Source organism: Haliotis asinina, chromosome 3, assembly GCF_037392515.1.
Source record: "Haliotis asinina isolate JCU_RB_2024 chromosome 3, JCU_Hal_asi_v2, whole genome shotgun sequence".
NCBI classification, from domain to species: Eukaryota; Metazoa; Mollusca; class Gastropoda; order Lepetellida; family Haliotidae; genus Haliotis; species Haliotis asinina.
Genome location: NC_090282.1, coordinates 85217081 through 85232576, shown reverse-complemented (window position 1 = coordinate 85232576; position 15496 = coordinate 85217081). Strand labels below are relative to the sequence as shown.

General features: G+C 37.0%; 1 protein-coding gene across 1 annotated transcript in view; it reads left to right on the top strand.

Moving 5' to 3' along the window:
- The window catches only part of LOC137278650 (ATP-binding cassette sub-family C member 4-like), a 43300-nt gene extending 35783 nt beyond the window's left edge, over nt 1–7517 (top strand). The window contains exons 24-30 of the mRNA XM_067811148.1: nt 1126–1226; nt 2478–2669; nt 3029–3184; nt 3515–3604; nt 4208–4380; nt 4755–4860; nt 5296–7517. Of these exons, the coding sequence (XP_067667249.1) occupies nt 1126–1226; nt 2478–2669; nt 3029–3184; nt 3515–3604; nt 4208–4380; nt 4755–4860; nt 5296–5988 (1511 nt within the window). The 3' untranslated portion in view covers nt 5989–7517. The remainder of the gene's footprint in view (nt 1–1125; nt 1227–2477; nt 2670–3028; nt 3185–3514; nt 3605–4207; nt 4381–4754; nt 4861–5295) is intronic.
- Nucleotides 7518–15496: the final 7979 nt, after the last annotated feature.

Sequence of the window (15496 nt, the reverse complement as noted above, 5' to 3'; positions counted from 1 at the left end):
TGTTCACTGGTCCCAGCGGCTCGGGGAACATAAACAAACCTCGAGGGTACATGAGCCCATGGGCCCCTCATGACCAGTGAACAACTTATATTGTAAACATACTACTAGCCAATGCCATGGTATTTAGGTCAAACATTTCCAAGGGAACCGAGTAAAGGGTCACAGTGTCCCATCATCCATTTCCTCCTTGCCTTCATCATTGCTGCATTTTATCAGTCTTGTAAATCCAGTATGCCCTACTTTTTTGTTTTGAATGGTGTAATTATTTTATTGACTAACAAATTTTTAACTCAAAACACAGTAAACATTTCTATGGTCAGCTTAAAACAGCACTTGCTTATGTAAGGAATTGTGGACATGCTATTTCTGTTTTGATGTGCTTATGGTAACTTCTTGATTTATGGTGTGCATCATCATACAAATGTATTGGTATGAATAGGTAGTCAGATATTGTAGTATCCTGTTTTGATTTGTCAAGAACAATTGATGATATTTCATTATTTTATTTAAAAGATTTGGCAGAGTTGAACCTTAATAAATAACCGTGAAAATATATACTGGATAACAAGTTTTGATGAAGTTGAGTCCTTTGATCTATGACTGCCAGTCTTCTTGCCTGAAGAGTTGCCATGGTGTCCTTGACATGCAGTTTCATACTGGACAAAGGGACAAGGGACAAATTTAACAGTAATTTACTTGTTAAGTTACCAAGGGTTGCCTCCTTCAAGAATGAATGCAAACAGGAACATTGGCACCCATATGCTCTATTTCCTGAAAAGCCACAGCCTTTTAGAAAGTCTGTTATTTCTAACAGTGCTCATGTGTTGCTGATATTTGCTTATGCCATCAAAGACACGGGTTCGGTTCCCCACATGTATGAACCCAGTTTTTAGAAAAAAAATATAAAAAAGTTACTTGTTGTGATATTTTCTCATTCCACAACATAGGATGAAGACAAAGTTGACATGTGGGCACCAGACACAGGTGCTAACACAACTGAGTTGTTGCTGACCACTTGCTCAATAAAGGTCACATGGTAGTAACAAGGAAGTTGAAATCTGTAAATCAATTCTTTCTCTATTAGGTGATATTTCACAGCCTCATTACATACCATTTTGTTTTCAGCTGTGTCCATTGGCTTGCTGTCTCTGGCTTTGTTCTACTCATCATCTGTAATGGAACCATTTGAATTTCTGATGAGAATAACAGCTGAGGTGGAAAACTATGTAAGTTTTAGTGACACACCAGATATATTCGTGCTAATGATTGTTTATTATTTCATGTCATTTTAAATTGCCTGCAAAAATCTCTGTATCAAATACTTTTGTTTTGGGGTCTTGTCGTTCAGTTTGAAAGGTGTGTAAGCTCGGACACTTAAAAATATGGAACAAATATGTCTCGATGACTCATCCTTAATCTTCCTTTACAAAGCATGATGTACTTGTTTTGTTGCTGCATGTATCTATTTCAGGTTAATGTCCCCAGCAGCCTAAACATTTGATATAGTGTAGTGTTCACAAGGTAACAGGACTTTGGATCCTGTACGTTTCAGATGTCTGTCTGACATGCTGAAAATTCACAGGACACATCGAATAAAAATTAGACACACTTTTCAGATTTAATGTTCCTTATGACAGGCATATGAAATTATTAACAAATGTTGGAATAATAAACAGTAAACAAGAGACACATGTCACATGAAGCAACTTTTGTGAAAGTCATTAATGGGAAATAGACAGTTGGACACTGGGGCCTGCAGGTTGTAGGCTTACATCTGAGAATCTGGCAGACTTGTCTGAGGGTCTGACTCTATTTGTGTACACTGTAATGGCTTATTTCTGTGTCTTTGTTGATCTTTGGGTGGATCATACATAGCTCACATTTTGAATCATTGGTTTGTCTGGTCTGGTCTATTTTTACAGGATGTCACCTTGTAGCTTGAAAATGACCTATTGTGGGGGTTTAAAAACACACTTAAATATTATTCCCATGCAATGTTAAGAAGGGAGTTATAAACATTGTAAATATAGTTTTTTGTTTGTTGCAACTCACTATGGTAAATATTCTCTTATTGACAGGATGTACTGATCATTGTTTGAATCTGATTTTGATTTGCACTAATCACAACAAGTGGTTTGTACACAATACAAGCCACTTGTGATATGCAAGACAGGGCCTAGCTTACTTTTGATACAAGATTTCCAATGACAAGCTTATATTGAAGTACAAGTTCTGGTTCCAAATTGCTGTACAACAATGCCTGGTTGTCACAGCGGTTGACAGTCATTATTGTTGGCTAATTTGGGGATGGCTGGATTGGAAATGTGTTATTCCTGCAATATTTTGGAGTCAACAATGATGCAAGCTTTTAATTTGACTGCGTATTTGAGATAATCAACCACGCAGGTTGGCTGACTTACTGTTCACTGCAGCATTTTATCAAATTCACTTGACATACCCTGCTTGTTCTTCTTTAGATGACTTCGGTTGAGCGCATTGTGTCATACAGCAAGGTGGCCCAGGAAGGGCCCATGGAATCTGATCGTCCACCCCCAGACACATGGCCTATGCAGGGCACCATCACATTCAGTGATACCTGTCTTAAATATGAGGATAGTCTACCCTATTCTCTGAAACATATCAACTTTCATATCAAGAGCAAGGAGAAAGTAAGTTAGATGTAACTGATAACAGCATTTGTTGTCAGCAGCCTGGATCATTGAAGAACATTGTGTGTTAAGTTCTCACCTGATTTCTTGACGCTTCCTAGCAAATGTATGCTGTTGTGAGACACCCACATGGAAATACACAACACAGACAGTAATGATTGTAAATATTTCTGACTTGAAGAATGACAACTTGAAACTGTAGTTTCACCAAATATGTCAAATATTGAAAAATCATTAAATGTTCAAGGCATGTTTAGAAAGTAAAACTTGAGCCTTCTGGCTGTGATAAGCTCAAGTTTTCCATTATATATTCACATATGAAAAGTATCCGTTAGCATCCTGTACTGAATGTATTTCAGATCGGCATAGTGGGCCGTACGGGTGCAGGTAAAAGCTCCCTCCTGGCAGCTCTCCTGCGTCTGGCTGAGCCGGAAGGGAAGATGTGGATAGATGGCATGGATATCACTATCATTGGCCTTACTGAACTCCGGGAGAAAATATCAGTCATCCCTCAGGTGTGATTATTCAATGCCCAGTGGAAATGTTCAGTGTTCAATATCCATATTGTCAGCCTGATTTCTTCTATTTGGCTCTACCATTGTTAATACACTGTTGTAATACTCAGGGTTCTCAGATGTGTAAAATTCATTAATTTAACATGCAATGTTAATTCGTTATCAAGAGTATTCAAGGTCGGCTGATCCATGTGGTGTTGAACAGTAAAAGAATGTTGTTGCAAGTTGCCAAACAAAGCTGAATCATTCCAAAGTTTGCATTGTGAGATTGCAAAACAATTATGATATGTGTTGTAGATATAATGTGAAGTATTTCTGACCTGTTTCCAGGACCCTGTTCTGTTTACGGGCACCTTGCGACGGAATCTCGACCCCCTGGACATGTACACAGATGACAAGCTGTGGCAGGTGCTGGAACAGGTAACACATGCGTCTGATAGGGACCTCATTTCAGAATGCTCATGGCACAACATAGTTTTGTTGATGTGACATCAGTTTATTCGTTATTAGAGCAGGAGGGATAAATTTCTAAATATTTTATTCATAAATTGTGACACAGTATGCAGTGTGTATATTTTTACACAATATATTTTCACAATTGTTTACTTTCAAAAGAATATATCATTGATCACATTACACATTGGGATTTTACTGTGAAAGAATAACTATTGGTATGATAACTACACAACTTCATGATAGAGCCTGTAATAGGAACAAATAATACTTTCATAAGCACAATAGCAGAATTCTGTATTTTTCAAAATCATTGAAACGCTTCTCAACAAAGAGAAGTTAGTTTGAATCCCACTCTTCTTGTAAGTTTTAATATAAGCATACCTGAACAAAAAGACTATGGCACCTAATACTAACACATAAACAACCTAATCTAATTCTGGTATACTGTCTAAAAAGAATATTCCATCTCTAAAAGCTTAGAAGGGCTAGTTGACTCAGATGTGCTGCACAAACTACTACAGGTTGACAGCAAATATCATAACCATCGTCTTGTATGTGGATGCACAGGTACAGCTGAAGACAAAGATTCAGGACAGTCCAGGAGGCTTGTATATGGGCGTGGCAGAATCTGGACACAACTTCAGTGTCGGGCAGAGACAGCTTGTCTGTTTAGCCCGAGCCCTGCTGGCTGCCAACAAGATACTGGTACTGGATGAAGCAACTGCTCATGTCGACCATGAGTAAGTGATACAGGATTCTCACTAGGATAAATGAGTGCCGGATTCTTGCTAGGATAGCTAAGTGCAGGATTCTCACTAGAATAACAGTGCAGGATTCTCACTAGGATCACTGAAGGTGCAGGATTCTCACTAGGATAACTGAAATTACAGGATTCTCACTAGGATAACTGAAATTACAGGATTCTCACTAGGATAACTGAGTGCAGGATTCTCACTAGGATATCAATCAGTTTATTGCATAAAGGCCAGTGGCCCATATACAAGGATAACTGAAGGTGCAGGATTCTTGCTAGAATAACTGATGTTGCAGGATTCTCACTAAAATAGCCAATATCTTTCAGTCATCTTAAACAATTACTCTAATCATTTTTCAGGACTGACCAACTCATCCAGAGAGTTCTGCGAGCCAAGTTTCGTGAATGCACAGTTCTGACCATAGCTCACAGACTGAACACGGTCATGGACTGTGACAGAATCATGGTAGGTGATATTTAGATCATGTTTACATTCCATTCAGACAGAACATGCAGCTCAGGGTTTGAGGCAGTTGAGGAGACCAAATAATATTGTTATAGATTCAAGAGTAATTACAGTTTCTGAAAAAAATAGCATATATACAACCATGTTTACAATTTTGATAGGTATTGCCTCGTTGCAGATCCTGACGTGTTTAAAATTGAGCATGAAAGTCAAATCTCTGTACCTTAATGTTAAAAAGGCAGATTATGGTTTCCCTACATTCACAACCTGTAGCAACTAACAACACAGGATAACTGACATTGTTACAGTTTTCTAATCGACACTGCACTGTGTTATAATCAAGTTGGTCATTTAGTCTGTCTTGAAATTAATTACATATCCCATTCAGGCAATTAAAGTCAGTGATAATGTTCTACGTACACATTTATTCTGCAGGTCCTTGATGACGGAGAGCTAAAGGAATTTGATATCCCGTACAACTTGCTCCTTCATAAAGATGGCTATTTTTATAAACTGGTAGATCAGCTTGGCAAACAACAGGCAAGGCAATTACATGCCCTTGCTGAGCTGGCTTACCACCAGAGAGCATCAGCAAGCATGCTGCTGGAGGAGGCAGTAAAGTCAGCCACAGAAATCTTCAGAAATAGTCGTGAGGATCTTCGTAGAAGTAAGGATAGTTTAATGAGGAGCAAAGACAGTTTGGATACAAGTCTAACAACACTAAACACTATTGAAAATGCAAAAACTCTCTATGGGAGGTACTCCACCCCAGTTAAATCAAGCCCGAAACCACATCGCAAAATCCGACATGTGAAAAGCAGTCCTGCAAAGGAAAGCCCCAGAGTACATAGAAAGACTCCTTCAAAAAGTGATATGGCTGATAGAAATGGTAGAGAAGAAATAGTTCCTTTAGTAACACCCAGTCCTGGCAAACACACATTAGAAGAATCTCCAGTTGTGAATGATGATCAAGGAGGGACAGTTTCACCCATTAGGGCGCCTGTCAACCCACTGGCCGAGGGAAGCCGGACTCTCAGTCCCAAGGGAAGCTCTCGCATTATTACAGGGCTGTATCAGAAGCAGAAAGAAGGGGAAGATTGTGATGACCAGAAGATTATATTTTGCTGAAGAAATGTTATGTAAAATACTCTGATCATGTTGAGAAGATCCCTGACTAAGGTAGACAAGACACCTCAAGATATGTTCTGTCCAGTCAAACAGTGCCTTGCTTCAAATTTATTCCATTTTTGTTTGATCTGTGTAGTAATGAACAAGAAGGACGAAAGATGTCCTTGTCTAATACAGAACAGCACACAACATGTACTGTTGTAATAAGCTATTCGATGCCCTGCATTATGTACGGTGTCTTTTGCTATAAATATTAATGTATTATTAGGGTGAAAAGTAGAGCTAGTCTGGGCCAGTGTAGCTGATTTGGTTAAGGTCCTGATGGCTAGTAGAATTGCACAGCTTGATGTTATCTTGTTAAGGATAATTTCTACCCAGTCTGGGTATGTTCGGGTCATATTGTTGTCCTGATCTAAACTGGTTGTGTCTTTTTTCAAGGGCAGAACCTGCTGGGTGTGAATTTTCATTTGGTTAAGCAACCACATTTGTGTAACAGTTTGTATCAGACATGCTTCAGGAATATGTTTGTGTTTTCATGGATCCGTGTCCTAAGCTGCCAGCAGTCAAAGGTACTCAACAGGCTTTATTCAGCCTGTCTGGAATATGTTGGTTTATATAAATTCCTAAATTTGGAAATTAGAATATTACGTAAACTAAACAATTTGAGAACTGACAAAAGGTTACCTTTGCTACTGAGTTCAGACATACCTCTTGAATGTTCAAATTTGCCAAACTATGCATTACATGTTCCATGGCTCTCTTTGTCCCTTGAAGTGATGTTGTCTTGGGAATTCATTTCAACAGCATTAGATGCAAGTTGCAGAGTATTAAATGCTGATAAATATTATGCTTGTTGAACCAAGCCAAATTAAAGACATATTTAACTTGTCTGATATTAAAAAGACATCTGATGCTAACAAGAAGTACAACAAACATTTCCTTAAACTTTGTATTCAGGAGGTCTAATCATTTGGTCTTGACAAGGACAGACAATGTGATTAATCTGTGCAAATACTGCTTGTATATTGCTGAATATTTATGGTAATTATAAACATTTTATATACCAGTTGTTACATTTCATAATGGGACAGTCTAGATATGGTAGCTGCTATGAAATGAGTCTTCCAGGATTGTGGTTTGAAAGGAAATATCACCTTTATGACTTATATTCATGTCATTTTGATTGAGTTTGTATTTGATTTGATGGACAAATGTTTTGTGAGCTATTTTTTATCCCAGATATCCTCTTGGTTTGCTATTAGTTGTGGACATGAATTTTTTCAAGAATGAACTCAGATAATAGTACTGTAAAATTTATGTTTTGTTGTGTTACAGACTCTTAATCAGGAGAGACAAAACTGAAATGTTGGTACCAGTGATTCATGACACTGCCAAAATCTGGACATAGGAGATATGTCAGTGATATCATAAAACAGATATGTCAGCCATGTTTTCATTTTTATGTATTGAAAAACAGTTGATATGGAGTATATTGCAATAGTATTTATAATGCAAAAATGCTTGTTTTATATGTAAGATTGAATGTTTATGATTCTGTATGTTTATAATATTTGGATATCGCCTTGATAATTGTAACTACATTGAATGGAAGCTTGAGGTACATGATATGGAGACCCAAGATGTAAAAGTTCTTATGTGTCTTCTTCATGGAATTGTTGTGTCCATGTGTCCCATGTGATAATTTTGATAAGGAGTTCTTTTCTGGATTTTTATCACATCATTGCCTACAATTTTGATTCCTTTTACAATTGTTGACCACATTCCTTACCACAATCTATTATCTGTATATCTTATTGATCTCCCTTGTACATGTGTACAATTACATTCCATAAATGATTCAATGTAGTGTAGAAAACTTTGGCTGAAAGTCCAAGTGAGATTATATCCTATATTTCCCATATTATTTTTGTAAATTGCAGTCCGCAGAAACAGGTTGGTAATGTTTTCTTCTCATGCAAATATGATTGTTACACCAAACATTTGTACACCCTAAAATGAACTATTTTCTAAAACAATGTCTAAGAGATAAACAACTTATTTTTGCTACTGCTCATATTAAATTTTGTCAAGTATAGCTACATGTAGAAAGTGCTGTCCTTGTATTCCCATAAATGCTTGCTGTTGTCATTTAACATTCTTTGAAGTCATGAATGAGAAATAATTAGACTACATAAGTATTTTCTTCCAACTACACCCACACATTTGGCTGGCATCTTCCCCTCAGTTTGTTTCCTAATATTCATGCATCAAACATGTGCCTTAAGTCATTGTCTTATGTCTATGTTGACATATTAGACCTGTCTTACAGGTTTCACTGATGACTACAAAAGTCCAGAAGGGCTAAAATGAGGAGAAGAAAGAGGACTAAGCCATTCATCATTTGTACTATGCCTTAGATAGATGGTCAATAGGTAAAGAGAGATGTTAATTTTTATGCAAAAAATGGTATGTTTGCAGTATCAAAACATGCATGAACTGTGAACCTGCTTCTAGATTTTATTATTTCAATTGTAAATGGGAACCTATTGTTGAAACAATATTGACACATTTTGACTTTCTATTTATGAAACATGAAACCACATGTTTTCAAAGAGTTGAAATGAATGAGATGGTCTCTCATCATTCATGGTTAGCCAGAACATTTGAGGGACATTGAGATTGTAAATGCCTTAAGTCCTCTGATTGGTTCATGGTAGCAAATGGCCTGTGCCTTTGATGAATATACAGTAGTTAAAATGTTGTATAACATAACTATGTAATAGCAAGTGTTTCTAAGCATGAGCCAAAGAGAGCTTCAGTGGCATGATGTTTTGTGGTGTTTTTAGATTATCTCAAACATTGCTCTTTCACCAAGGTGCCATGGTAGCATTTCATTCTTGATGTGTTCAAATGATTTTTTATGGTAATCAGAGTTCATAGGAACAGTATACAGTATGATGAGGAGGCAATACATGAATTTATCCATTCACTTTTCATTATGGTTTCTTTCAGTAAACAGAGTCATGTATGATGCACAAATGGCCCGTACCTGATGAAGTCAGCTGATATGTACCAGTGATAAGAATGTATGTTTTGTGTGTCTTTGGTCAGTATACCGTGAGCCAAGACCTCTGTGTGGTCATGTTTTATGTTGACATATGAAGAGTTTTTAGAAATGATATTTGCAACATACTAGCTGAATTTCACACATCTTTATGGCATGAACCTTTTGAAATGTCCAATATTAGGCAATAATTATTATCAGTATCAATTTATCTGACTTTTTGAAAAATCAGAACTGAAAATCCACTCAGTATTTCATCTTGAGACCTTACAAATTGATCACAAAATAATTCTTTTTCATATTTAGGGAGGTTTTTTTTTTTGTCATTTTCCGGAAATTAGTGGGACATATTGTATACTCAAGTTATATGCTGTTTGTCATATTCTTTGCAAAACTTTACAATATATCAGTTTACAGTGGACTGGAGCCATGTGTCAACTTAGCCAAGTTTTGGTGTTTGTACAACTGAGACTTATTAACAGTTGATTATTGTTTTCAAAACTTCCATCATGTAAAACAGTCTACAGCACAAGGTCGTTTCATATTGCAGTAACTTGTGAAGGGAGATTATATGGTTAATACTCTCATTTGTATTACCCAAGAGATTACTCATCCCAGATGTATCATTCAACATTAGCACTTTTCGAAATGGATCCCACATCCTGCGATTGTTCATTTTTGTCAGCTCAGCATGTGACATCAACGTGCTACATGGAATATAACAATCACGTCTATGAAATGTGATAAATATATGACAAAACTTGACAAATATTGAATACTGACAGTGATTGATACATGAAATATATTTTGTAAACAGCTGCCAAAAAAGCAGTAGATATGAATATATTATACCACATATGTAAGTGTGCTACATGTAGCTGGATAGGGTGACTGTCAGAGGTGGAAGATAAAGCAAGCCTGGTTTCTTGGTGGCACAAGTGAAGTCTTTCCCTATGGATCACCCCTGTGCCCAACAATAGTGTCTTAGATAGGAATGTCAAGCCAAGAATTCAGAAATAATTTATTGGAAGACTTTTGCTTATAACTGAGATGCTCTCTAGCATCAAAACACTGAAACAAAATAGCTCACTTGAGTTTTGTTTTTCTGCATATTTACAGCCTTCTGTAGCTTAGATGTTTGAAAAATGTTTATGATGGGTGCTGATGAAACTTATGAAAGCCTTCCCGTGGGCTATAACATGAAGTGTATGCTGCTGATATATCATTTAATGAGAAGCAACTAGGTCGTGTTTGCGCAGTTATTTTTATATTTCGTCATCAACCAAAGTCTACATAATCAAGATGTTTCCTCAGCTCTTGCTCAAATAACCACACATTTACATATGTTATGATGTTTATACTTTATTTCATATTCTTCATGATCATGTCTGTTGTGTTGTTATTGTACAGGTATATAATTGTACAAATGTCTGATTGTGAAGGTGTATAACTGAACAGCTATTGAAGCGTACTCCACAAAAAGGTAATACAAGATGAAGATATTTGAAACCATTCATGCAGCATTTCATCTCACTGATATGTGTATGTATTTATCATCAGAGTAAGTTAGATATTCCAAGTCTTGGCAGGTCAAATATCTTTACATCTCTTCACTTAACTGAGTATGTTCTTTTGAATTGTTTGTACAAATATTATATAATAGTCATGTATCTTTGTTCATTGAACTTTAATATTATGGTCAGTGTTCAGACAGACCTATGGGTTTGATTGTTGGAAGTACCGTACATGTTAAGGCTTCTACTTAAATAGACTTAGCAAGGCCTCTTCTATGAGGCTGATCTTGACCCCACATATTTCCTGAATGTATTTCCTGGGTACCATTTTCAAAAAAGGATTGTAACCCTAGGATGATTTTAATGCCCATAATTTAACATGGACCCATGACAGTTGTAGCTCTACGATTGATTTGAGGAATGTGAACCTAATCTGATTATACTTTTAAGAGGAAACTTACAAACACAAGGGTAAATTTGGACAAAAGATTCTGCAGAGATTCTTGTTCAGTGTTTGAGAAAACTATGGAGAGCATTCTAGCAGAATTTTTCTAAGTTTGGAAGTATTAATCAAAACATTCCCACCGCCTTTACATTGTTGCTCTAGTCATGTGTAACCTGACACAAAGGTGTTTGTATAGATTATCATACATTCCTTATGTTATGTCTAAAGATGGAAGCTGTCCTGTGTATGATGGTATAGCTTTATATGCAATCATAGCAATAGCATGTTTCTTAGACAATAGTCTATCCATTTTGAGAACCACAGACTCCTTGTGCAACATAGTTGTAGCTCCTATGACCAAACCACAGGCAAACTGTAGCGCGAATGGTGTTGCACAGCAGAGAGAATGTAACAAGTCCTCTCATATGCGAGTGAAGCTTCGCTTGCATACACAAAGACTTGTCATTTTCTCAATGCTGCGCTACAGTTTGCCTGTGGACCTAACATACACTATGACACTCCTCAAATTAAGACTCCTTTCAAAACAAGATCTGTCACAAAGATTGTTCATGTGTTATCTCATGAACTATTGTACGCAATACCTTCAAATTTGGTGACAGCCTACACTAGGGGATTATGCAGACACCAGTCAGTTTTGATGACCTTGAGCATGTTTTCAAGGTCACCACTACCCAGATTCTTGTTAACGCGATATCTCATGAGCTAGTGTACCCAGTATCTTCAAATTTGGTGACAGCGTACATTGGGGGATGACACAGACACCAGTCAGTTTTGGTGACCTTGAACTTTCAAGGTCACTATGACACTTCAAACACTTTAAACACTCTTTAACATATCTCATGAACTCTTTTATTTGATGTCTTCAAATTTGGTGACAGCCTACATTTGATGAGTTTACATTAGGTGATTGTGCAAACACTAGCCGATTTGGGTGACCTTTATCTTATTTTCAGTATGACCACAACACTTGTCGACTTTTTGAATTTATGTTAACAAAATATTCCATAAAACATTGCAACCAGTGTCCTCAATTTTGTTGACAGCCTGCATTGAGTGATTATCCAGACACCAGTTATTTCACACATCTTGTAAGTGAGCAAAAAAGTAAAGAGCAATGAATATGTTATAAATATTTCATTCTTCTCAAGTGACAGGGGACATTGCCATATTAGTGGTAAACATTTGTTTTTAGAAATGTTCAAAAATCTTAAAACTTCTTTTGTGCAGTTATAACTTGTATTTACAGTTTGTTTGGAAGTGTCTTGTGATGTTGCATTAGGTTTTATGTATCAAATGGAGCTGTTTTCTTACAGGATGTCTTGATTGTGGCCACACTGGCCTTGTAACAAGAACATGTATACCATCAACTTTCCTGTTGGTGTGTGATGTTAAGAAGATTATATTTAGAGATTTAATATTCCATAGTTGATATTTGGAGATATATTGTATTATCACCATCTTTAAGAATGGTTAGTGACTTTTATTCAAATATTTATTAATCAATGTAAAGCAAATTCAGTGATTTTATTCAGAAATACAGACAACTTGGGAATAAATCTATACACAACACTATGACTTTTCTATTTTTAGTTGATGTAGATTAAGGTTAAAGTATAAACTGCAGTCTATTTATGATCACTGGTATGAAAAATCAAACTAACTAGACCGTATTGTCACTGATACCAAAAACAAAGGTAACTGCATCATCGGTGGCATCACATCTCTCAGTAATAGGTACAACCATATAGCTCCAGTGTTTCCAGGACTCCATTGGCTTCCTGTCAAGCACAGGATTGACTTCAGAATACTTTGCCTGGCTGATCAGTGTTTGACCGACACAGGATCTGTCCACTTCTCAGAACTAATACAGCCTTATTGTCTGTATCACTTCAGTCAGAAAACCAGAACTTTTTGACAGCACCCAAAGTCAAGCTCACAGGATTTGGACAACGCTTCTCCTCTTATGCTGCTGCTAGAGAGAGGGATGGTCTGCCTCACCACATCTGTTCTTGCTTTGTTTATCCCAGATTTAGAAGTCTTCTAAAAACTCATCTGTTCCATGGAGCTATTTGTTGATTCTAATGACTTCTTGTGCACTTTGAGGATATTTAGTAGGGAAATGCGAATGACATATTTTAATATTGTAGAAAACCTTCAGGGATTGGTACGAGAACTGTCAGGCATATGCAGATGGCTGAAGTTCTTGTCCTTTCTCCTCCTATATGCTTGCACTTTCCTACTTCAGATATGGCCATGTACATATACAAATGTTGCTGATCTAGAGAAGAAGGCACATGTTTTAAAAATCAAAAAAAGTATGTATGAGCATGTTTGTAACTTCAGGCTAAACCAGGCTGGGTAAAAGATAGCTGTTTCATTTGGAAATTCTGTGCTGGAAAAGACTACTCCTTTTGACACATTTGTTTTTAATCTATACATTACCACGTTTTTAAAGTTCAGAGGTTGTTTTATCGGTTCTTAAATTATACATATTCCGGGGGTGAAAAGGACATGAGGAGTGATTGATAAATTTTGATCCTCACATAAAAGAAATTGTTTAGTGGTGCAATCTTCTTTTGTAGAATTTTAATGATGTCTTATATGTGGTGCCACACAAATTTGAAAGGGAATTGTTTTTATTTTACAATTCAATAAAGCAAGTTACAGAATACATTGACCTTGCAGAGAGAGGGTTCAACACCAAAATCATGAGTATTACAACGGGTCATTATTAAGATAACGTGATATCAAGTAGACAATGAAGATGTAGATTATCCCTAGCAATATCAAATATAGCACTTGTGTCACTTGACCTCTTTAAAAGGGATAGTGTTTTCATTCACCTGGTAGCACTACAGTCAAATAAATCAACCATGAGTTCTCTAGAATTGCCTCTAGCCAACGGTTTTACAATATTAAACCTAGAGCTGCAAGTCAGCTATCACTAGTTTCTCAATCAGCCTTCCATTAATCATAAGGGCACCACCTCAAAATTACACTACAAACCCATTTAGTGAGTGAGTTGGGTTTTACCCCGCTTTTAGCAATATTTCTGCAATATGACGGTGCGGACACCAGAGATGGGCTTCACGCTTCCTTTGATTAACAGGTCAACCGTAAGTCTCATGGTTAACCATTGAAAAAATCGTAAAACCTTTTAACCTTATTCCCTTTAGTTCCCAGTAGTTTTCAACCAGTTTAAGAAATTCCTTTAATGAGTTAGAAACTTTATTGATCCACTAATGTTGTAAGAGACCTTCATCTTTGTAAAGCAGTTACACCTTGACAAATATACTCCGGCACATCAAGATCAGAACTTTCAAGGATTTCGTGTCGTTATTGTGCAACCGGAGGTAAATAATGTCTTGCATGAAATCAGGAGATATGTTGTAGAGTATCCGTAATGAAACATAAAATTCTGCGCTAGTTTCTTGTTGCCAACTTGCTTGCCATGTGTATTGAAGACGTGTAAATAGCTTACATTGAATGTTTTGAACCTGTCGAACAACAGGAATCAGCATTAGGACACTCTTAAATGATCTACATGCACGTGTGCAAGCATTATTCTCCAAAATTGTGGAATCGCTTGCCCTGTTTGACAGAATATATTTTGCATCTTTAATACAGAATTTGCTTTGATAACGGTATAAGAAGCTATGCCGAAACGTCGCATCATTGAAATAAAGAAGTTGGTATTATATGAACACCTGTCCACAATCAAGTTAAAACACATCCTTGCATACCTGTCACGTGCAGAGCTGACATTTATGACCCAAAACTGCCGCTGTTACAGGTCACTGGCTCTCTTCCTCTGCAAGCAGGGCGGGTTCTGCTGTTGATTGTTGGCAGTAAGCTAGACAGATTCGTTCATACAAATGCATAAACTCGGTGATTTACAGTGCGATTATGGTGTCTGACAAACCATCCACTTGCAAAGTTTGAGATCGATTGGATCATTGGATGAAGAGATATTTACAAAAAATACCCGGGTCCACATGCATTCCATGCCATACTATACAAGATTTCTGTCGCTTGTCCTGCTCGCGTTGATGGATGCAAATTACAATTTTTATGGCGTGATATTTCATGACCAATATTAGAGGGCGTCCCTCCTGAAGCTGTATCCAGTTCATCATTATAACCAGCTGCCCTCGTAGAATTGTTTTTCATATTACTTTTTATGCATCAAAGTATTGGCATAAGCATAAGATTCTTTTAACGTTGATGGTGTCCCCCCTTATTATGAAAAGTTAACTACGGCCCCGACAAAGGTGGAACGGTAGCCGTCCAGTGAAACGGGGTTTTAGATAGTTTAGGAGCGCTTCCACCAGAACTACAGCCCAACGGTACGCGTACGTATCGCTGTGGGCTCCTCGCAGAGACACTCTATATTACACGCGTTGAGTCAGAGCTTCCAGTCATGGCGGTTGTTGTTGTTACTCGAATGACATTAACCTGACAACT